General features: G+C 43.2%; 1 protein-coding gene across 1 annotated transcript in view; it reads right to left on the reverse strand.

The window, feature by feature from the left end:
- Window positions 1-24,992, reverse strand: part of LOC126354407 (juvenile hormone esterase-like) — an 82,665-nt gene that overhangs the window by 25,142 nt on the left and 32,531 nt on the right. The window contains exons 4-5 of the mRNA XM_050004019.1: window positions 13,486-13,665; window positions 12,537-12,736 (exon numbers count right to left, since the gene is read on the reverse strand). Of these exons, the coding sequence (XP_049859976.1) occupies window positions 12,537-12,736; window positions 13,486-13,665 (380 nt within the window). The remainder of the gene's footprint in view (window positions 1-12,536; window positions 12,737-13,485; window positions 13,666-24,992) is intronic.

Here is a 24,992-nt window from a genome sequence, read left to right on the forward strand (position 1 = left end):
GCCAATGCATTTCTCAATTCACAGCTACAGAAACAATATGGAGTATTCTTTAAAGACATTTATTCTTCTAAAATATGATTAGAAACGTAAGAAAACGCTTTCGATAAGGATACTCTTACAAAAGTAACGAGGGATCCGAAAATCATCCTGAACGAGATCTCCCATTCTACTTCGTGGATCGGCTTGTGTCACCAGTACGCGAGACCAGAAAGAAACTGAAAAACTCTCAGTTCTCCGATGGGTACTTGATAAGGTGTTGATGGCCCTAGATACAGTAATTCGGTACCTGATTCCTCTTTGTACAATAAAAGTAAATTGTTTCATTGGAATGTGTGTTTAAAATAGAATCAATTTAGGACATGCACATTTTACAATTTTATAGACACAACGCCGTAGGATTTCTTATTTTTAAGGGAAATCACGAAAAATGAAAATATTTTGAAAACAAGTTTTGAAGAAAATATTGAAGTTATTTATTTTTTAATGGAGAAGGCAGAATTCTAATGTTATTCTTAACTTGCACTTCACCAGTGGAAGCTGGCCGTTTCACTGCAAAAACTTGTTAATGTCAACATTAACTGTGATGAAGACATAAAATTTTAGGAGTTGATAGCGTAGCCATTACTGTGATGGCAGGAGCTGCTTTAGAAAGTGATGTCAACAAGAGGGTGGTCCGTTATAATTTTCTGGAATGTCGCTCTTCTGATTGGCTGCAGCGAGAACCCCTCATGGAACCTCATGGCTCTGCGATTCCTGAGTGACCTCGACAGGGACGCATATAGTGAGTACCGTGAAGTGCTGAAGGCATATTCCTTAGAAAGAGGTCACCCTAACCATGTGGGTGGCATGGTGAAGGACGTCAATTGAGATGCAGAACGCCAGCTCTCTTGTCCACTCCATTCCTTTTTCCAGAAAAGGGCAGATCCTGCGTGCTTAGGCGAAAAGTAAAAGCCAAACATGAGTAAACCAGATTTTACTTTGGTTTATTATGATAAAACGTATTGTCGGCTAATGAGTGACTCCAGTTTAATTAGATTATCTTTTTTATTTTTAGTTTTCAAATTTACTTCATTATTTCATGTTAGATTAATTGCATGCTATGTACTTGATTATACAGGGTCTTACGAAAAGGGAAGGCCACACTTTCAGGAAACTTTCCTCACACACAAAGAAAGAAAATATGTTATGTGGACATGTGCCCGGAAACGCTTACTTTCCATGTTAGAGCTCATTTTATTACTTCTCTTCAAATCACATTGATCATGGAATGGAAACACACAGCAACAGGACGTACCAGCGTGACTTCAAACACTTTATTACAAGAAATGTTCAAAATGTCCTCCGTTAGCGAGGATACATGCATCCACCCTCCGTCGCATGGAATCCCTGATGCGCTGATGCAGCCCTGGAGAATGGCGTATTGTATCACAGCCGTCCACAATACGAGCACGAAGAGTCTGTACATTTGGTACCTGTGTTGCGTAGACAAAAGTTTTCAAATGCCCCCATAAATGAAAGTCAAGGGGGTTGAGGTCAGGAGAGCGTGGAGGGGATGGAATTGGTCCGCCTCTACCAATCCATCGGTCACCGAATCTGTTGTAGAGAAGCGTATGAACACTTTGACTGAAATGTGCAGGAGCTGCATCGTGTATGAACCACATCTTCTAGCAGCACACGTAGAGCATCCCATATGAAATCATGATAACGTGCTCCATTGAGCGTTGGTGGAAGAACATGGGACCCATTCAAGACATCACCAACAATGCCTGCCCAAACGTTCACAGAAAATCTGTGTTGATGACGTGATTGCACAATTGCGTCCGGATTCTCGTCAGCCCACACATGTCGATTGTGAAAATTTACAATTTGATCACGTCGGAATGATGCCTCATCCGTAAAGAGAACATTTGCACTGAAATGAGGATTGACACATTGTTGGATGAAGCAATCGCAGAAGTGTACCCGTGGAGGCCAATTAGCTGCTGATAGTGGCTGCACACGCTGTACATGGTACGGAAACAACTGGTTCTCCCGTAGCACTCTCCATACAGTGACGTGGTCAATGTTACCTTGTACAGCAGCAACTTCTCTGACGCTGACATTAGGGTTATCGTCAACTGCACGGAGAATTGCCTTACCCATTGCAGGTGTCCTCGTCGTCCTAGGTCTTCCCCAGTCACGAGTCATAGGCTGGAATGTTCCGTGCTCCCTAAGACGCCGATAAATTGCTTCGAACGTCTTCCTGTCGGGACACCTTCGTTCTGGGAATCTGTCTCGATACAAACGTACCGCACCACGGCTATTGCCCCGTGCTAATCTATACATCAAATGGACATCAGCCATTACATTCCTTGAATTGGGCCAACTGGCGGTGAATCGAGAAAGTAAAGTACATACTGACGAAACTAAAATGAGATCTAACATGGAAATTAAGCGTTTCCGGACACATCTCCACATACCATATTTTCTTTATTTGTATGTAAGGAATGTTTCCTGAAAGTTTGGCCGTACCATTTTGTAACACCCTGTATACAGTTGTAGGGAAACTCTTACGATCGAGAGGGACTTTCTCCCGGTGAATTGGAAACAACGTGTTCTGGGTAAATTCAGTCAAACAGGCATCATAGGAAAATTTATTTCTCTACATAGACACATATGCTCTGCATTACTATCAAGTGTGTCGTCTGTTCGAACTTTACAATTTCGTTAGCGTGACGCAGTAAATTTAGTCCAGTCACATTAATGTAACCACCTTTCAAAAGCCTCAGTAACTGCGTTTTGACTGGCAGACCGGTGCGAGAGGTCCGACGTCCAGCAAGAGAGCCAGTGACGCTTTGGGAGGTACCGACAGCGCTGTGCAGCTGTGCTGACTCCAGAGCCGCCGCCAGCTGTGCTGCTTCCCTCGACTGAGGATTCACTGCGCGAACAGCCCGATCGCGGTTGCGCCACAGACACTCCACTTGGTTTAACTCTGGGAAGTTTGATGGCCACAGTACAGTAAGCTAATCTCAATGTTCTTTGAACCGCGCACTCTCACTGGGAGCTGTGTGACATGTTCCATTCTCCTGCTGGTAGATGTCTCTGTGCCGGGGAAAAATAAACTGGACATGGCCCCCAAGGATAGCTCAAACTAGTGTTCACCCATTGTGCCTTCCAGATAAAATCACAAAGAGAATGCCTTGAAAGCATCCCACAGACCATAATGCATGCACGGTGTTCACTTTAAGACTATTACGTCATACACATCAGCTACCATGTGTCCGATGGAGCACAAAACATGATTCACGTCAAAGGGCTGTTGAATCCGTCTGATAGTCGATTCCTCAGCACACCACACAAGACAGTCCGTTCGGTCAGCCACCTAGCGAGGAGGACTTGTGTAAACGGCTCTCACCAACCAGAGATATTTTCGTTGTATGGCCTGGCTATCACGGAGTTACGCATCGTCTCCACAGCGTCCGTGGGTGCCAAACTCGCAGAGAGTATTGTCGGCAGGGCTCTATTTTGCTACGTGAGGCCACGTGCCACAGCCGGACTGTTCTAAGTCAGATACGCCAAACACTCCAAGCCTGAAAGACCAGTAGTTCCTTTCCGGCCGCATCAGGAATTCCATTCCAGCGCTACAAGTTGGAAGTACTAGCAGTCTCAGATCAGCGCATTAAGCTGGTATACTGAGCGCAGTTCATCGTGGGGTTCACTAGCGGTATGTCAACCGCCATACACCGGCATTACCAGCCCCGTAACTTCCCAGATCTTCCTCCCACCACCTTCCGTTCGTGGTCTAGGCACATCATAGACAACGTTATAGGAGAGACATTTATGTTATATGGATATTTAAGCAAGGACTTCATCGTTCAGTTTTGTTTTGTTAAGAAACAGTTAGTGTTTCAATACGTCTTCGATCCCTCCGCGGTAAGAAGATACTTTTAAGGACACCGCTCGCCACTCACTGTACTTCCAGCTGCGACATTGTGTGCGAATTCCAGCCTTCATAGCCGATGTACAGCAGTGAGCATGGGTGCGTGAAACAGGTGTAAGCTGCAGAGCCCCATGCGCAGCAATACGTGCTGAACGAGTGTTCAGGAGATACCGTTTATAGCCGATTGGTTCATCTGGGCGTCCAGTTGCTCAACGGTTTCACTTCTGTTCGGCTGTACCCGTCTCCGCAGCCGGGTCGTCCACCTCTGTCACTTATGGCCCATCGTGTGCCACGTTTACCTCGCCGCCGGCCTGGATAGTACCGTTTTGGCACGTACGGTATACTTTAACCAGCCGGTACCCAACCTGTTTACAACTTCGCCGTTCGGGAAATGCTTCCGCTCTTGACCCGTTTTTGACGTCAGATAAATAGCTAATTTACTGCATTACCGTCATCTGCGCCCCCCAGTGACACGCTTTATGTACCCTACACAGCAAATGCTACCATATGACCTCTGTGAGTTGTTAATGCATGTTGACGTCGTCATATACGATGTTCACATTAATGTGACTGCACCATGTGGTAGCTCCACTTCAGGATCGAATACGTAGCGAAAGAGAATTTTATAGATAGAAACTGATCTCCAGATGAAGTCACCCCGCACTAGGTGGGGGGGGGGGGGGCAAAAAGGTAAAGAATTCAAGTAGTTTGGAAAAGTTAATATATGAAAATCAGCTGACACTGAAAACAAACCTACACATGACGTCTATTATTGGATGTAAAATACAAGTGTATATTTATAAGCAGGTGGGGCATGGGAGGGGAAGGGGGGGGGGGGGGGATGGATCATTCATCCTACCACTGAACACTCAGTTTTACATGAAGTTGTATGCGGAAAATGCGACGACGAAGTGAAATGTCGATCACCTTTCGTCATGTGTGTGGCTGCGGTTGACTTCTATACTCTGGGTTCTGTCATTCGGCGGCGACGCTCTAGGCGGCTTAAATCGTTCCTTTTTCCGCACTGGCTGACCTATCCCTAGGATACAGCATATCTCAAGAAGCAGACGTAGTATTACCCTACTGTCTTTCAGTGTGTTTGTCTACGGTGGTTATAACCGAGTGAGGTGGCGCAGTGGACTCGCATTCGGGAGGACGACGGTACAATCCCGCGTCCGGTCATCCTGATTTAGGTTTCCCGAGATTTCCCTACATCTCTTCAGGCGAATGTCGTGAGCGTTTCTTTGAAATGGGCACGGCCGACTTCCTTCCCCATCCTTCCATAATCTGATGAGGCCGATGACCTCTCTGTTTGGTCTTCTCCCCCAAAACAGTCCAATCCTCTTCGGTGTTATCTCGGAGGCATGGTGTCTTCACAAAATTTGCAGGCTGAAGTAAGAGAGTCGAGAGGGAACTGCAACCGGATCCTTAAAGATTCAGCATAGAAACACAGGGTATGTCCGTTCGATAGGGAACAACGATGAGAATGACTCAGTGTGATGATAGACGTCATAATTTATGCAGGGGTCTGAGGACTGAGAAGAAAGCTCACTGTCTCTCTTCTTCTGCCCCTCTCTGATTGCATTTCTGACTTCACACTGCCTGATTGATCCATCTGACTTTTCTCCACGTTGTGACACTTCCCAGCGCTGGTTGTTGGTTCCCTAGCCAGTTGAACCGTCCCAAGATTTTCTTCTAGTATTTGTCTGCATTTCTGATTTGACAATAAAGTATCGAACAAACATTTCCTTAACTATTATCAATTGTTTGTAACTCGGCAGCTTCTCTCTTGCTGTCTATCAGATATAAACAGGGAGCCCCCCTCCCTCCCCGTTCGGAGCAGGCACTGCATTTAAGCAGTACCTGTCGACCTTTTGCGAAACTCTCACGAACAATTTGCGGTGTGAGTGGCACTCTTGTCTTGTGCGCATGACGCCGAAGTACAAAGGGTGGATAAATGTATGGTAACACAAAAACGCAACACAATGCCATGCCTAACACGGTGTAGAAAAAGACACCACTTTCTCTACGCTTGTCCTTTCTCTCCTAGTGTACTGATGTGAGGTACGTCATTCTTACCATGTAGGATTGACAGTGGAGATCTGAAAAGTTCAAAGAAAGGCAATTCATTTTGTATTATGGCGACATAACGGAGAGAGTGTCATGGATAAGATACACGAGTTTGGATGGCAATCATTGACGCAAAGGCGCTTTTCACCTGTGATTTTCAAGAGTAGGAAGATATGGCAACAGAATGAAAGTGCTTGGATGAACAGTCTTCCAGAATTTAAGCGTGAAATGCCGTGACTGTTGGTATCCAAAATAGCTTCCAGTCGTTGCGGAATGGATAAATACAGATCTTGCATGAGTTTAAATGGAATCTTATATTATTCTTCCCGCAAAATAGTGCCAAAATGATCGCTGTAGATGTAGGAAACACGTTGAATATCAATACAGGTCTTGTATCATTTCAGGGCAATTTTATACCATTCTTCCTACAAGATAATTTCACCTTTAGATAACAATGATGGAGGTGGATGGCGGTCACTCACGCTTCTCTCCAAAGTAGACCACAGTGGCCGAACAACACAAAGATCTGGAGACTGGAGGAGATCATTCTCGTGCTCACAAAACTAGCCCTGGACAATGCAGGCTGCGTGAACTGTTGCCCTAGTATCTTTGAAAATAATGCCACCACTGGAAAACAAACGTTGCCCCTTGGGACTGACCCGCCAGCCAAAATGGTCACGCAATCATTGGCAGTAATAATGTGATATTGCATGCCCCATGGAATACCACGATATGGCTACACAAATCATCCTTGAACTCCCTCCGTTTTTCACTCTTAGGACTTAAACTTGACTAGAGGTGTGAAACAAGACCCAGTCTATCATATGCCTCTTTTCAGTTGCTCTATTGTTCAAATTTTATGGCTGCAACACCACGTACGCCTGTTACCGGCATTTGCATGAATGATGACTCGTTTTGAAATTCCAGCTCACCCTACGATTCCCTGCTTATGCAGATCGCTTCGTCTTGATTTGGTGCTGACAGGGTTCGCGAGTGTGACATTCAGTTCTGCACTGACTTTTTCAGCTGTTATTTTTCGTCACAGTAGACTTCAATGACCCTCTGTCACAATCACTCAACACACACTTTCGTCCGCGTTGTGACTGAGCAGACGATGTTCTTCCGCTCTTGCTGTATGCTGCATAGATGTTCGATACTGTGCGTCTTGAAGCTGTTGTTGCATTGTGTGAGCCGTGTGGGGCTCACGTTGATGCCGTTCATAGCTTGGCATCTTGTAATAGCGATAGAGGCGTCTCGTTTTCTTAGTGTGTTCACTAGAGCCACTATGTTTGCTCGCCTTGTGTCTCCGTGAGTGGCAGCAGCAGCGCTTATCAATAGCGCGTATTGTGATACCATCTTGGGAGCGGCCTCTAGCATTTCCGGGCCGTCATGCGTCGAGCTAGGGGATTTGGGACGGAGCAGCAGTGAGGTCTGGACAGCCAGTACTCTCCCGACAGCTGGCGACACACGTGCACTGTCCGACGGAACGATGTGGTCGCGAGAATGCACGATCACGTCGAGGATCGGATTCAGTGAGTTTTAGTTGAATGGACCGTGACACTCGAGTAGTGCAACTTTCACTTTTGTGTATGTGTGTCTGCCAGTCGAAGTGACCTGATGGCAATAATTGTCTGTCGACGATTTATACTGGGATCGTTCACTAGAGTGGGAGCGACTGATGGTTGGTCGTTCGGTCGGCCGTCACGTGCATTTGGTCTTCCGACCGCTTCTGCCTTCTCTGTGTTTGTGACGACTTATAATTCATCCGTGTTGCTTCACAGTGACTGGTTTTAGTATTGTGAGTTGCTGGTGGAATTGTTTTCCCGGATCCATGTGAATCTTGTGCTTTTGAATGAGCAGTTATTTTAATGCTGTTTGCGTATTGGATTTGGTGATGGGGAGTGGCAAACGGACATCACGTCGGTTGGGGGCGCAGCAGCGAGCAGGATTAGCTGCGAGAGCGACGACTTCGTTGCACTCCATACCCAGGACGTTTAAGTTAAGAGTTAACTGCTAATGCAACGTCGACTATTCTGAGATCTCGCCTTCTGGTCGGCGGATTATTGATCCCAGGGCCGCTGAGCCTGGCGGCAACGAGTGAAGTGTTTCGAGGCGGTGAAATATTGCAGCCATCTTTCTCTATTTGTTATTCATCTTTGAATTTAGTATTGTTCTTATTAGTGAAGTGCAGCCAGCGGTATTTTCTGCCTTGTGGCCGCTAACGCTCCAGGTACCTGTCCTGGAGGTTAGCCTAGTTTCCGACAAAGTACCTTCCGTCGTCGTGTTGATGCTGTCCGACACGGCGTGTAGTACGACAGCCTCTTGTATTGTACTATGCACATTTTTGGGGGGGATGGGAGGGAGGGGGGAAGGCCTACCTTGGTATTAGTGTTTCCTTTGGCCTTGGGTGTTTTTTGAAGACGTAGTGCTGTCCGTCTCTTCGCCCTTGCCTAAAAATATTCCATCGTTGTACCGGTGATCGGACGTTAGGCAGATTGGTTAGTCCGTCGGTCGGCGCTTATGCTGACCCTTCGACCGGTTTCCCGGGTTCGATTCCCGGCGGGGTCAGGGATTTTCTCTGACTCGTGATGACTGGGTGTTATGTGATGTCCTTAGGTTAGTTAGCTTTAAGTAGTTCTAAGTTCTAGGGAACTGATGACCATAGATGTTAAGTCCCATAGTGCTCAGAGCCATTTTTTTAAAACTGCTTTTAGTTTGAGTTGCCATCCTGTTACGTGAATACAACTCTTGGCTGCGAGTCTCACCTTATCTTAAGTTTGAGTTACCTTCCCAGGCCCACCCTTGGAACACTTGCTGAGAAACGCCTGGCCTGATTCCTTAGTTTGTGATGTTTGTTTTAAGGATATTTGTAATTTTATAATTATTGTTGGTGTGGCCTTCAGCCGAAGAACAATTTCACTTCTTTCGTGATAAGGCCTTCAGCCGTGTTACAGTAACTATTTTTAACCAAACTTGTTTCAAAAGCAAGGTGTTTATTTTAAAAGTGCTATTTGGAATTGTTCTTCTGACTTATAATTCAGACCTTCAGCCGTTTGTGATTGGACGTCATGTCTCGCCTTCAGCCGAGCAATAATTTCACTTCTTCCATAACAAGGCCTTTAGCCGTTTTACAATAAGTATATTTATAAGAAAAACAAGGTATTTGTCGAAATGTGTGCTACTAGGAGTTGTTCTTCTGACCTGTAATTCAAGGCTTCAGCCATTTGTTATTTGAAATTGCTTATAGCCTTGTAACATTACAGGACATATTGGGACATATTGAAGTATTCGATACTGTAGACTTTTAGGGGATGTCGATACAGATATGCAAAATGTAAAGGGAAACTTTGGTGATGTTTAAGTATTGTACTGTGTCAATATTAGGACATTTTGCACAGAAAGAACAAAAATAGAATTAATGTAAATATATATTAGTGTTAGTAACCTATTTTCATTCAATTTTGTAATTATATTTCATTTTGTAAAAGAAAGACTCACTGTTTGCTGTAGCTCTCATTAATTGTATAAATTATCAGTTTTGAGCTAAATTATTTCGTATAATATGGACAAGATACTTTTAAAAACTCACCAGCTAAAGAGAAAGTCTGTAAATGAACGTTTAATGCACACTTCTGGAACTTTCTATGGAGAATTTCTATATTATGATCGCAAAACTACGAAAACTTGTGAAAACTGTTTCATAACCTAATTTCGAAAGACGATTTGTATCAAGGAATATTGCTAAAAAGATTTATTTACGTTTTGAAACACGATTTAAATCATTTTACATATAAATAGTTGTTCTAAATCACTCAAGAAATATCCAGAATCAAATGTCAAGATATTTCTGGAAACGTCGGTGCAAGTCTGGTGAAGGTTATCCAGAAGCTGGTAGAAAAATGTTATAAAATCTATTTGGAAATTATGCTTGTAAGAATTTATATGTACTGATCCTTTTACTTACTTTAATCTGTACTAAAATTCTGTAATGTCTAATTTAGTTTCAAGTCGTGAATTGCTATCGTATTGTAAACAAAACATTGTCAAAGACTCTCATTGTTTGGAAAGATATTAATACACCTAGGAGTTGTCAGTTGCCAGTTCGGATATGCAGTGCGGTTAGCTCTGAGAGTCAGTTGTTGAGTCTGTGAAGTCTGTCAGTTCCGTTTGTAAATAAACGTCTGTAATGAAAAATTACTTGTTGTCGTCAATATGAACTCAAGACCTTTTTGCACGAAGCAGACACCTCCTAATGCAACGTTTTAATTTGGTTGAGGAAGCTGGGATCGCTATAAGTGCAAACAAATTGAAGTGGAACGTTTTAATTTGGTGTTGAGGAGCTGAAATGTTATAATTTGGTGGAGGAGCTGGGATGTTATAGCCTTCAGCCGAGTATTAATTTCACTTCTTTTGTAATAAGGCCTTCAGCCATTTTACAATAAGTATTTTTATAAGAAAAACAAGGTATTTGTCGAAATGTGTGCTACTAAGAGTTGTTCTTCTGACTTGTAATTCAAGCCTTCAGCCATTTGTTATTTGAAATTGCTTATGGCCTTCAGCCAAGTATTAATTTCACTTCTTTTGTAATAAGGCCTTCAGCCGTGTTAGAGTTTGTTCTAGAACGAATTATTTATCTTCATTCGTGCCATTTGGAATTGTTCTTCTGACTTCTAATTCAACCCTTGAGCCGTTTGTTGTTTAAGATTAATCTTGGTGGCCTTCGGCCCCAAAACTGTGCAATTTTTTGTGATAAGGCCTTCGGCCGTCATACAGTCAATTGTGATTTTTTAAGAGATTGTTTTAAAATTTTAATTTCTTTAAATAAAGTTTACATATTTGTTGTGCAATCAAGAGTAACTGATTACGGTCCCGTCCACGATCGTAACCTTATCCTGCTCCATCCTGAGAAACCCGCTCTCAATATCTCTGCCAAACATTTGGTCTCTCTTGGTTACGGAAGCACTCACCATCTGAGCAGGAACAATTTGCCCACATATCATCTCATTTAGCTCCGTCATAACGCACTGACAACTATACAGAACAGTGTTCTGACCCAGACTGAAGTTAGCAGCATGCTGAGGGCATTGAACAGGTACCGCTCGTGGTCAAATACAACAGCGCAACCTGTGGGCTTGTCTATAATCCGCATTTATGTTTAAACATGCACTTCTCTCGGTTTTTCCGTATTCTTTTCCTACTCCTGTGTGGTAGTATTTCACTAGATAAATAAAAATTTAGTCTTTCTTGCCCTACCCCTTTCCCCCATACGTAAGGGTTCCAGAGCCTTCCGCCCAAAAGCTGTAGCTCATTATACTGTGACATTCACTTTAAACCTAGAACGTAACTCTCTGTCACAGATCGCTCTCAAACTTTCAAGGAAGATGTTCTCTGCCACTGTCATTGTTGTCATTAATGTCATTTCAGCACATTTATTAAAATCACTATTATCACTATTAGGAGAATCAGCAGCAGTAGCACAAATAGTGTCAGCATTAACTTTAATAGTCCATAATCAAAGTTATTTACTCCATTTATTATTATAGGCAGTCACATCATTTTAATGATACTTGTTACATTAAAAGTGTTATTTCTTAAGCAACTTTCATGTGAAAAAGTATTGTTATGTGTGAAACCTTGGTCCAATGATAAAGTGGCTTAATCGAACAGGCTAAATAAATAAATGAAAATAAATATAAAGTACTATTTGGATGTGGTTCAAAACTTAATTTCGATGATCTTGTGCTCATTTCTGCACTTATGTACCGGCACCTCTCATGTAATGCTGTTTTTTACACACAAGTGCTGGTTCAAATTGCTCTGTGCACTATGAGACTTAACATCTGAGTTCATCAGTCCCCTAAACTTAGAACTACTTGAACGTAACTAACCTAAGGACATTACACACATCCAAGCCCGAGGCAGGATTGGAACCTGCAACCATACCACCAGCGGGGTTCCGGACTGAAACGCCTAGAACCGCTCGGCCACAGCCACACTGGTGATTTTACCTCTTCTATGTAACCTCACGCTACTCTGGAAGATTGTAATTATTGCGCTTAACTGTGTGCCACATCTAGTTTACATGCATGCTATCTGCCAATAGTACGCATTAACGCATTTCCCAAAAAGTTTTATTATAAAGGATAATTATATTGTACGTGGTTAACGAATCTTACGAATTGCCCAATACATCCTGTTTTTGGCATAAGGTTTATGTGAGCATTTAACAGCATTGCCTGAAACTACGTTCCTGTGCTTATATGTACTAGGTTATGGTTTTACAACTTTTACGCTACCAAGTAGTCATACTGATAATTTAGTACAATATTGCCACTGCAATTTTTCATGGCCGTGATAAAGTTTCTTTGTAAATCCTGTGTTATTAGCGCTATGCCATGTCACTGTGCAGATAAAACAGAAATCACCAATAATGTATATATTGTCGTTTTCATCGGTCCTCCTAATAGATAAAGCAAGCAATTAAAATGTGCTGAACTATTTGGAAATAGTTTCCAGAGCAGAAGAAGTCCACAGTCTGGTAGCAGACCTCGTCTGTGCTAAGCAGCGACTTGTCCACCAGCAGGTCGGTGGCGTTGACGGACCGCAGGAACTCCACCAGCTGCTGGGAGTCCTCCGTCTCGAAGCCGAGGACGGCGCCCAGCCTGAAGGCGTGGTAGCGGGGGTTCCGTTCTATAGTCATGGAGGAGGCGAAGGTGCCGCTCTCGATGATCGCTTGCGAAAACAGACCTACACCACAACGAGAAACGCCAGTGAATACGAATTTACCAGTTCGGATGTTGTAAGTCTGTTTAGTAATACCACATGCTTTTGATGCCTGATTATCACCAAAAGACCTAAACGCGCTGCGAGGAATTGTGAAATGGTATTTCTAGCGTGGTTCCAGGCTGTCGTGGATGCATATAGTTGTCAAATTGAGGAACGTTTGCAACCTCTAACGTAACCATGGTACAGAATTGACAAATATTACCATTCCTTTCCTTTCAAAGATTTACTAGTTATATATCCTCCCTACGTTCTTACAAAGGCTCCCACGTATTTACATTGTCCTAAGATCACTCTTTTATCATGGGAGCCCTCTGAAGTACCGAAAGTTTAGTTGTAATTACCCTGTACTTCATAGAACCATTTAAAAGTTGGTCAGCGAGACAGGTAATATTAGACAACTTACCTGTCATGAACAAGATATTTCAAGGCCATGGAAGAGAAAATGAAAGACCTTTGCATTCGACTCAAATTTAAGACAATGTCTTTCTGCTGAATAAACAGCTAGTAAATATTTCAGTTATTGTAATAAATCCATTGCATGAGCACTCCGCCAGAAGATGTATTTTCGTAAAGTGCTTGACATGTGATTCCTATCACAAAGCAATGTCCCTATAAAATACGGAATAGACACATTATTAGAAGCAGCGCTTGTGGAGACGTAAAGGGCGCGTGAGGTCTGATGTGAGAGACTGCAGCGCGGCGCCACTAACCCGGCGACGCGACGAGGTGCAGGGAGGCGGCGCCGGCGCCCGCGCTCTGCCCCTGCAGCGTCACCCGCTTCGGGTCTCCCCCGAAGCTGGCGATGTTGCTCTGCACCCACACCAGGGCCAGCCGCTGGTCCTTCAGGCCGGCGTTCCCCAGGGCCGCAGAATCCCCCGTGCTCAGGAATCCTGCAGGTCGTAGACAACCGTCTCTGCTACGATATCCGAAAACGGTTTCAAACACTTAAACAAATTAAAAGCATTGTGAGGGTACATACAGATGTTTTCTGTGAATAGTTTATTGTGAGATGTTCTGGAAACTGAAATTTACATGAGATCTTAATTCTTCATGTCTCCGAGTACGACATATCAGCTTTCAAGATTTTTACATCTACTCAGACTGCAGTCGCACAAAAATGCCAAAGAGTAATAAGGAAAATCCAATGAAATTTAGTTATTATAGCAAGTAACATTTCAGCGACGAGCTGGGAGCAGCGTAATGTGGAAGACATAGGCGACGCCAGGAGAAGTCGATGAGGTATCTTCAGTGACACTGCGGACAGGTCTTTCGGAAGCAGTCTCACAATTTATGCCAATCAGTTGCGAGACACTTCATTTACGTCGACAAAAAATACGTCGCAGTAGTAAAGATTTTCAGTAAATGGCTAATGTAGTCTTGTTATTCTCCTGCTCTTAATATACACGTATGTCCCATAGAGAAAACGCTTGGCAGTAACATTTTACGGCCAGTAAATAGAATGAGGAGCCTTGCCATTTTAGTGGACAAGCACCTTTGTGCTGAAAATAAAGAAAGCTGAGAGTTTCCCCAGAAAAGCACAGAAAACTATCGATAAGTAAGTCAAAGATGGCTGCAGGTGCTCAGCTCTGGGCTATCAATAACGTGAGAGAACAATGGACGCTTTTACTTTGCAAAAATCAATGTTCATTCGATGTGAAACACACCAGTATTAGCTGACATAAATAAATTATAGATTAGAAAAAAAAACAACAGAAAACGTCATTTGCCGCAGAAACAGACACAGTGTTGCGGCTTGTACGGTAGAGAGTGGTAGAATACAAGTCATTGGTTAATCAACAGGTGATGAAAATAAGTGTTTTGTAAGGAGCACTTCGATTCATAGATACGTAGAAGATCCTTAGGTAAGCAAATTACAATTGAGTGACAGACGAAAGATGTGGCAAGGCGAGGTTTTCTTTTAACTGTCATTAGATTTGAAGTCATATGAAGCTCAAGATGCCGAGTCTCCACCATCGACAAAAATGCTGGTAGCCACAGTGGAGTCACCTGAGGTGATGCACTGGGTTCTCAGAAACTGGCAAGGGTCGTTGGTTCCACCTATGATGGACGCTGCAGCCACTTCCGCCACCACTTGCAATATTATGGTGAGATCACGCCGCAGGTGCGAGATGAGGTATAAGGTTTCATAGTCTGATTACTTCAAGCTTGATTTGGAAGGCTTACATTTCTATGGTATTCAACAGTTTGATTTTAACTTCGTCCATACTTGTCCCGTATTTCCTCCTCTAGTACTATCTGTTTCTATTAGCCCTACAACATCCACTTCTTCATGCCTGATTGTAAGCATGTCATATATTCCAAGGATTTCATATTGCCACAGGTGCCAATTTATTTATCTACGTTTTTCTGATATTGATGTAGCTCAGGAAGAAAAGGATTTGTGATCAGGCAGCAAAGCGTCGTATCAAGAGCAGCAGGAAATGGTATAGTGGGAGGGTAGGATTCGTTTTGAATTGGAAGGTAGTGCAGGCTATGAGATACTAAGAGCAGTTCAGTAATGGGGTTTGTTCTTAATATGCAGGAAACCAATAGCGATAACAACAGTTCAGGTAAAAATTATACATCGCAAGCAGCAGAGGATGAAGAGATAGACAAAGTTAGAAGGATATATAAAGGGTAATTCAGTATATAAAGGGAGAGGAAAATCTCATAGCCATGAGGGTTGGAATGCGGTTGTATGGGGAAGAGTAGAAGAAAGGGTTACGAGACAATATGGATTTAGCTGTAGTAAAGAGAGAGGAGAAAGATCAACAGAGAATATTCAGTACAAGAATCACAAGATGGGAAGTTATACTTTGAAAAGATCGGGAGTTACTATAAGGACCGGGGGTTACTATGAGCTTTCAGTCAGATTACGTCATGGTCGGCCAGAGATTCCGAAATCAGATACAGAATTTTAAGGCGTACCCAGGAGCAGATATAGACTCAGATCAGAACTTAATACTGATGAAGAGCAGAAAATATAAAGGGGCTCCAAAAAGGTTCAAAATCATGAAATGTCAATTATTTTTGCTATTTAAAAAGCTATAGATTTCCCCCTTTCCATTCATATATAGTTTATTCAGTTCAGAAGAGTACACCTATGTTTAAAATATTTTTGAAATATATTCTGCATGTACGTGACCCACTGTCGCACTGTTAAACTGTTGACGAACGTTATACTAATGAATCTATATGCTCGTTATGTACATTTTAGTGATGTGGTAGAAAATAAGTGTTGCAAAATAATTGTTGTGGCTAACCTGTGATAGTTTGATACGAATCTCTCGTTCGACTGTCGTGTGTGTTATGTAAGCCTGAAAATATTCGTAGTGAATTGTGTTCATTGAAATCTCTGCTTATTCAAGGATAACCATGGGTAAACGTAAAGCGACTACAATCTTGTGAAGACTTTTAAGAAAAGGAGAAATGTTGAGAAATCAAAGGTGGCGTTATTAGCGTCAACAATAAAGACGATAACCAAATGTATGAACGTAACTTTGCTGGTACACCTGCCTATTGCAATGATTACCTCTACATCTACATCTACACTCCGCAAGCCACCCAACGGTGTGTGGCGGAAGGCACTTTACGTGCCACTGTCATTACCTCTCTTTCCTGTTCCAGTCTCGTATGGTTCGCGGGAAGAACGACTTTCTGAAAGCCTCCGTGCGCGCTCTAATCTCTCTAATTTTACATTCGTGATCTCCTCGGGATGTATAAGTAGGGGGAACCAATATATTCGATACCTCATCCAGAAACGCACCCTCTCGAAACCTGGCGAGCAAGCTACACCGCGATGCGGAGCGCCTCTCTTGCAGAGTTTGCCACTTGAGTTTGTTAAACATCTCCGTAACGCTATCACGGTTACCAAATAACCCTGTTACGAAACGCGCCGCTCTTGTTTGGATCTTCTCTATCTCCTCCGTCAACCCGATCTGGTACGGATCCCACACTGACGAGCAATACTCAAGTATAGGTCGAACGAGTGTTTTGTAAGTCACCTCCTTTGTTGATGGACTACATTTTGTAAGGACTCTCCCAATGAATCTCAACCTGGTACCCGCCTTACCAACAATTTATTTTATATGATCATTCCACTTCAAATCGTTCCGCACGCATACTCCCAGATATTTTACAGAAGTAGCTGCTACCAGTGTTTGTTCCACTATCATATAATCATACAATAAAGGATCCTTCTTTCTATGTATTCGCAATACATTACATTTGTCTATGTTAAGGGTCAGTTGCCACTCCCTGCACCAAGTGCCTATCAGCTGCAGATCTTCCTGCATTTCGCTACAATTTTCTAATGCTGCAACTTCTCTGTATACTACACCATCATCCGCGAAAAGCCGCACGGAACTTCCTACACTATCTACTAGGTCATTTATATATATTGTGAAAAGCAATGGTCCCATACCACTCCCCCGTGGCACACCAGAGGTTACCTTAACGTCTGTAGACGTCTCTCCATGGATAAAAACATGCTGTGTTCTGTTTGCTAAAAACTCTTCAATCCAGCCACACAGCTGGTCTGATATTACGTAGGCTCTTACTTTGTTTATCAGGCGACAGTGCGGAACCGTATCGAACGCCTTCCGGAAGTCAAGAAAAATAGCATCTACCTGGGAGCCTGTATCTAATATTTTCTGGGTCTCATGCACAAATAAAGCGAGCTGGATCTCATACGATCGCTGTTTCCGGAATCCATGTTGATTCCTACAGAGTAGATTCTGGGTTTCCAAAAACGACATGATACTCGAGCAAAAAACATGTTCTAAAATTCTACAACAGATCGACGTCAGAGATATAGGTCGATAGTTTTGTGCATCTGCTCGACGACCCTTCTTGAAGACTGGGACTACCTGTGCTCTTTTCCAATCATTTGGAACCTTCCGTTCCTCTAGAGACTTGCGGTACACGGCTGTTAGAAGGGGGCCAAGTTCTTTCGCGTACTCTGTGTAGAATCGAATTGGTATCCCGTCAGGCCCAGTGGACTTTCCTCTGTTGAGTGATTCAAGTTACTTTTCTATTCCTTGGACACTTATTTCGATGTCAGCCATTTTTTCGTTTGTGCGAGGATTTAGAGAAGGAACTGCAGTGCGGTCTTCCTCTGTGAAACAGCTTTGGAAAAAGGAATTTAGTATTTCAGCTTTACGCGTGTCATCCTCTGTTTCAATGCCATCATCATCCCGGAGTGTCTGGATATGCTGTTTCGAACCACTTACTGATTTAACGTAAGACCAGAACTTCGTAGGATTTTCTGTCAAGTCGGTACATCGAATTTTACTTTCGAATTCACTGAAAGCTTCACGCATAGCCATCCTTACGCTAACTTTGACATCGTTTAGCTTCTGTTTGGCTGCGTTTAGACTTGGAGTGAAGCTCTCTTTGTTTTCGCAGCGGTTTCCTAACTCTGTTGTTGTACCACGGTGGGTTTTTCCTGTCCCTCACAGTTTTATTCGGCACTTACCTGTCTAAAACGCATTTTACGATTGTCTTGAGCTTTTTCTATAAACACTCAACATTGTCAGTGTCGGAACAGAAATTTTCATTTTGATCTGTTAGGTAGTCTGAAATCTGCCTTCTATTACTCTTGCTAAAGAGATAAACCTTCCTCCCTTTTTTATATTCCTATTAACTTCCATATTCATGGATGCTGCAACGGCGTTATGATCACTGATACCCTGTTCTGCACATACAGAGTCGAAAAGTTCGGGTCTGTTTGTTATCAGTAGGTCCAAGATGTTATCTCCACGAATCGGTTCTCTGTTTGATTGCTCGAAGTAATTTTCGGATAGTGCACTCAGTATAATGTCACTCAATACTCTGTCCCTACCACCCGTGCTAAACATCTGAGTGTCCCAGTCTATATCTGGTAAATTGAAATCTTCACCTTAGACTATAACATGCTGAGAAAATTTATGTGAAATGTATTCCAAATTTTCTCTCAGTTGTTCTGCCACTAATGCTGCTCAGTCGGGAGGTCGGTAAAAGGAGGCAATTATTAACCTAGTTCGGTTGTTGAGTGTAACCTCCACCCATAATAATTCACAGGAACTCTCAAATTCTACTTCACTACAGGATAAACTACTATTAACAGCGACGAACACTCCACCTCCGGTTGCATGCAATCTATCCTTCCTAAACACCTTGTGTACCTTTGTAAAAATTTCGGCAGAATTTATCTCTGGCTTCAGCCAGCTTTCTGTACCTATAACAATTTCAAGTGAAAAGCGAAAGTACTTTGCAGAGGATACTTGGTTCAGTTAGTGAAAAGTATGAATGTTTTATGGGCGAACCGGATGTGAATGAAATATTTGATTTATCAGTTCTTAAAGGAATATTTGCTAATTGTGTAAGATGTATTCAGTGTAGTGAAGTAAGTCTGGAACAGTCTATAAAAAATCACCTAGGACTAGCCAGTGAAATGGAACTGAAGTGGGAGAAGTGTTCATACATAACAACTTTTGGAACAGTGTTGCAGTAACTCCAAGTGAAGAAAATGGTAGCAAATCTATGAACACAATATTAGAATTTCTTATGTCTTGCATACAGTTGGTAAGGTTGCTACTGCAGGTGCGGTTTTCTGTGGCATGGTGAATCTTCCAAATCCCCCCAAACCATGTTTGGGAACTATAATAGATTTGTAGGGTCTACAGTAGAAGATGTCTGTATAGAATCTATGAAGGAAGCTGTGGAAGAGGCAGTAATAGAAAACGGCTGTAATAGAGACTTGACTGCAGCATTCGATGCTAGCTGGCATAAACGGGGACACACATCTCTTCACGCCGTAGTATCTGCCGCCAGTATAAAAGGAAAAGTTTAGATGCAGATGTAGTATCTAAATATTGTAGATGTCCACTGACAAATAAAGGTAAACATGAAAATAATTGCATAGCTAACTGCAGTGGCAGTAATGGAAGAACGGAAATGGCTGGTGTTGCTAGTATACTTCAGCGTTCTGTTTCGTGTGATAAAGTGTGGTGTGTGAATTACCTTGGTGACGGTGATTCTAGAAGTTCTAACATATTCAACATTGGAAGCCCTATGGTGATGATGTTGCAGTGCAGAAATTTGAGTGCATTTGACACGTGCAGAAACGAATGGCATCAAGACTTTGGTGACAGAAAGCTTTATACCAAAAAAAAAAAAAAAAAAAAAAAGAAACACTCAGTGGTGGTAAAGGGTTAGATGGGAAGGGAAGGGAAGGTAAATTGACAGCGTAACTGATAAAATACAGAACTGTTACGGAATGGTTGTTAATAAAAACACACACAGTGTCGATGGAATGTAGAAGCCTGTTTAGGCTCTTTTTTCATACTTTTTCAACCGATGAAAATCTGTATCTTTACTTGTGTCCCAAAGGACGAAACAGTTCGTGTAAGTACAACAAGGGATTGCCAACTGCTGAAGCATACACTCATAAACATAGTCTGACTGATGCGGTAATGGAGGTGATAAACTAATTTTCACAGACTTAGATGGACCTAAACTGTTGAGAAAGTGTGTTCATGGAAAGACTCGAAATCTCAATGAAAGTGTAAATAGTGTTATATGGTCGAGAATACCCAAGACTGTGTTTGTTGGAATAGAAACACTTCACTTTGGTGTTTATGCTGCTGTTGCTACGTTCAGTAAAGACAGACAGGGCTGTAAATAGCTTAGAAATACAAGCTACAGTAAATAGGAGTTTCCAGAAGATAAAGATAATTCATCCTATAGGAATGTAATGCACATTTTTAACGATACCTGTCTATATTCAACTCACTAACCTGGAGCGTCCTATTTATAAACCCCCGCACCCACCCAAAATACTATATTCCTTTACACAAGCAGTAGTGGAAACGTTTTTCCATATAGCATCCTAAATATGTTAAACGGGGAACAGCAAGAGATTCGAGAAGAACTTTGATCATATTTTTGAAGAAATAATTAATATATAACCTCATCGGTCAAAATGTTAGTCAACTCCTGAATAAGAACATGCACTCATTTTGCAGCGTTGTAGTTGGCGTAAAACTGGTAGCAGGAGATTCATGTTCCCCTCAGCCGCTGAAGTAGGTCATACTAGTGGAATGGTGTATATGGAATCAGGCAGGAAGATGGTTCGACGCAGAGACAAAATGGCAGGAATGAACTATTTTGTGTGGACATGTCCATGAACATACTGTGAATGGAGTTCCTTGTTTAGTTGACATACCACCGCGGAGTGCCCATCGTATCTATATATAGCGTTGTTCTATTCACAACCATATACATGACGCAAGTGTAGTAGTCGTAAAAAGATTCTAACAGACAGGGTTCGGAAACAAGAATCAAGCCTTGTAAGAAATAACCGAATAAATTTTATGTTTTTACCATGAGCTGCTTTTAGCGCTCACGCTTCATTCAAGAAATTGGAAAGTTGTGGTAAGGACTTATGGGACCAAACGGCTGAGTTCATCGGTCCCTAAGCTTACAAAATATTAAATCTAACTTGAACTATCTTACGCTAAGGACACCCATGCCCGAGGGAGGGCTCGAACCTCCGACGGGGGGAGCCGCGCTGACCTTGACCGGCTACCCGCGCGGCCCTTCGTTCAGTATTAGTTTCAATACGAAGTAGCATTTTCGATGTAAAAAAACCATTATAATAAATTATTTCGGTAGGACAGATTAACTCATAATACTTCATATCCAAGTCAACAGTGGTCATGGTCTAGAAAATTTGCTTCAAATCCTTCTGTATTGCTTTCGTGTGTTCTTCTCTTCATATGACATCATTCACCTGTTACAGTTGTAGGTCTACAACTGTGCCTTGTGTACTCATGTGATATGCTCAGTAAGACATTGGGTAAATGAAGCTAGAAGGTTAAGAACAAATGCTTATACACTCCTGGAAATGGAAAAAAGAACACATTGACACCGGTGTGTCAGATCCACCATACTTGCTCCGGACACTGCGAGAGGGCTGTACAAGCAATGATCACACGCACGGCACAGCGGACACACCAGGAACCGCGGTGTTGGCCGTCGAATGGCGCTAGCTGCGCAGCATTTGTGCACCGCCGCCGTCAGTGTCAGCCAGTTTGCCGTGGCATACGGAGCTCCATCGCAGTCTTTAACACTGGTAGCATGCCGCGACAGCGTGGACGTGAACCGTATGTGCAGTTGACGCACTTTGAGCGAGGGCGTATAGTGGGCATGCGGGAGGCCGGGTGGACGTACCGCCGAATTGCTCAACACGTGGGGCGTGAGGCCGACGCACGGATGCACGCCAAGACCGTAGGATCCTACGCAGTGCCGTAGGGGACCGCACCGCCACATCTCAGCAAATTAGGGACACTGTTGCTCCTGGGGTATCGGCGAGGACCATTCGCAACCGTCTCCATGAAGCTGGGCTACGGTCCCGCACACCGTTAGGCCGTCTTCCGCTCACGACCCAACATCGTGCAGCCCGCCTCCAGTGGTTTCGCGACAGGCGTGAATGGAGGGACGAATGGAGACGTGTCGTCTTCAGCGATGAGAGTCGCTTCTGCCTTGGTGCCAATGATGGTCGTATGCGTGTTTGGCGCCGTGCAGGTGAGCGCCACAATCAGGACTGCATACGACCGAGGCACACAGGGCCAACACCCGGCATCATGGTGTGGGGAGCGATCTCCTACACTGGCCGTACACCTCTGATGATCGTCGAGGGGATACTGAATAGTGCACGGTACATCCAAACCGTCATCGAACCCATCGTTCTACCATTCCTAGACCGGCAAGGGAACTTGCTGTTCCAACAGGACAATGCACGTACGCATGTATCCCGTGCCACCCAACGTGCTCTAGAAGGTGTAAGTCAACTACCCTGGCCAGCAAGATCTCCGGATCTGTTCACCATTGCGCATGTTTGGGACTGGATGAAGCGTCGTCTCACGCAGTCTGCACGTCCAGCACGAACCCTGGTCCAACTGAGGCGCCAGGTGGAAATGGCATGGCAAGCCGTTCCACAGGACTACATCCAGCATCTCTACTATCGTCTCCATGGGAGAATAGCAGCCTGCATTGCTGTGAAAGGTGGATATACACTGTACTAGTGCCGACATTGTGCATGCTCTGTTGCCTGTGTCTATGTGCCTGTGGTTCTGTCAGTGTGATCATGTGATGTATCTGACCCCAGGAATGTGTCAATAAAGTTTCCCCTTCCTGGGACAATGAATTCACGGTGTTCTTATTTCAATTTCTAGGAGTGTATTAAGAATGGAGCGGCGCAAGATTGTAGTTACTCGACACTGTTTCTTACTAGTATTTCGAAAATGTATTATAAAAATTAAAGAAAAATTCATACAAATGCATTGCAAAGAGATATTATTACAAAAATTCGATTATGACACAGTAAATAGCAGAAAGTATAGAAGAATGATGGATAGCCCTTGCAGGACGTTGACGAGCAACGTAACATGGCGTGATTACGAAGAATAAAAACCGCCAAAAATTACGAGCAATACTGGAAAAACATTATTCTTATCTAGTCAAAGGTACACTTGTACAGTTAGTGAAATAATTCTGCCACGTAGAGAAATATAACTGGACTTGATTGAAAGGGATGTAATTGTAGGGACACACTTCCGAAACAGTGTAACGGTTTGACATCAGGAGTCCTAACTTGATGTGTAGCTGGATCAGGACGTGGAACGACAGCTACCACCCGCAGGCCATGGGCAGCGCAAGTGCGATTTCCTGTGCGAGAGTTATAAGACATGACGTCACTGCTGTACCAGAGCTACCCGATAAATCAGTTATGGCTCAATCATACATGGAATTTAGAAACCTTGTGAACAATGAACGACACAGCAGAGTGTCGTCACACTATGTGAGAGAGACGTTGAGCTCTTCATGCAACTAGGCATTCGACAGCAGAAGACGAGAGCAACTGGCAATCAGAAATTACACCTAAAATTAAATGCTTATTCACTAATCAGCTATCCATGATTTCTCTGTATACTGGGGACATCAAAAATGAATGCAATATATTATTAAGATCAGGGCAAAATAACGCTAAGTAAATGGAGCTTTTGGTGCGTAACATTAGTTAATTAGGAATTAGTAACTTTTTGGATAATGAACCAGTGGAATTCCAGTTGTTACCCAAACCACGGAAACCACAGGAAATAAAACTTTTCTTAATGATCGCTATGTAAACAGCCAAACTTCATTTACAACATATGTAGTAGCTATAAGAAATAAATTAATATGAATTTAATTTAGTGGTTCATTTTATGGGTTCCTGTAGTCATGTCCTAGTTCATGAACCACGGGCAACGTATGAGTGGCCAAGTAAGTGGTCCCGACAGTTGGGGTACCAGTTACTTTGGAATAAGGCTGGGCATCTCGGACATATTCTGAGTCGTGGTTACCTTTGTGCCCATACGGCAAAGACTACCAAATCCACCGGTTAGTCCCTCAACCGTTAGGGGTAATACCCAATGAGACTCAGGGCAAGTAAGGCTAGCAACCTGCATCCCTGGTACTTTAAATATGATGCTGGCAACAATCAGAGCAAACTGCCTCGGACCTTTGGAGGTGACGGAGTCCCACCTCTAACTGACAAACCAGGGACTCCTAAGATACGACTTGGCAAACAAATGGTAATGAGATGGGGAGCTATTAACATCAATGGGGGCTACTCTGGGAAGAAGGTAGAGCTGGCAGAGGCTGCAAGTAAGATGGGGCTGGACGTTTTAGCTGTAAATGACATTCGGGTAAGCGGTGAGAAAGAAGAGGAAGTGGGAGAATACAGGGACTACCTGTCAGGAGTCAAAGCAGGAATAGCACAGTGGGGTGTAGTGCTGTACATCAGGAAAGAAATGGAACCCAGCGTAGTTACAATAAGGTATGTAAACGAACGACTGATGTGGATAGATTTGACAGTGTCTAGCAAGAAAATTAGGATTGTGTCAGTATATCCGCACTGTGAAGGGACAGATCAAGATAAGATGGATTGTTTTTATGAGGCACTCAGTGATGTAGTTGTTAGAGTGAAGGACAAGGACAGTGTTCTGCTCATGGGTGATTTTAACGCCAGGATTGGAAATGGAACAGAAGGGTATGAAAAAGTTATGAGTACATTTAGAGAGTGTATGGAGGCCAACAGGAACGGGAAACAACTCTTGGATTTCTGTGCCAGTATGGGCTTAGTAATCACAAACTCCTTTTTTAAACATAAGAACATTCACCGGTATACTTG

The sequence above is a fragment of the Schistocerca gregaria genome, chromosome 3 (genome assembly GCF_023897955.1).
Source record: "Schistocerca gregaria isolate iqSchGreg1 chromosome 3, iqSchGreg1.2, whole genome shotgun sequence".
Lineage (NCBI taxonomy): Eukaryota > Metazoa > Arthropoda > Insecta > Orthoptera > Acrididae > Schistocerca > Schistocerca gregaria.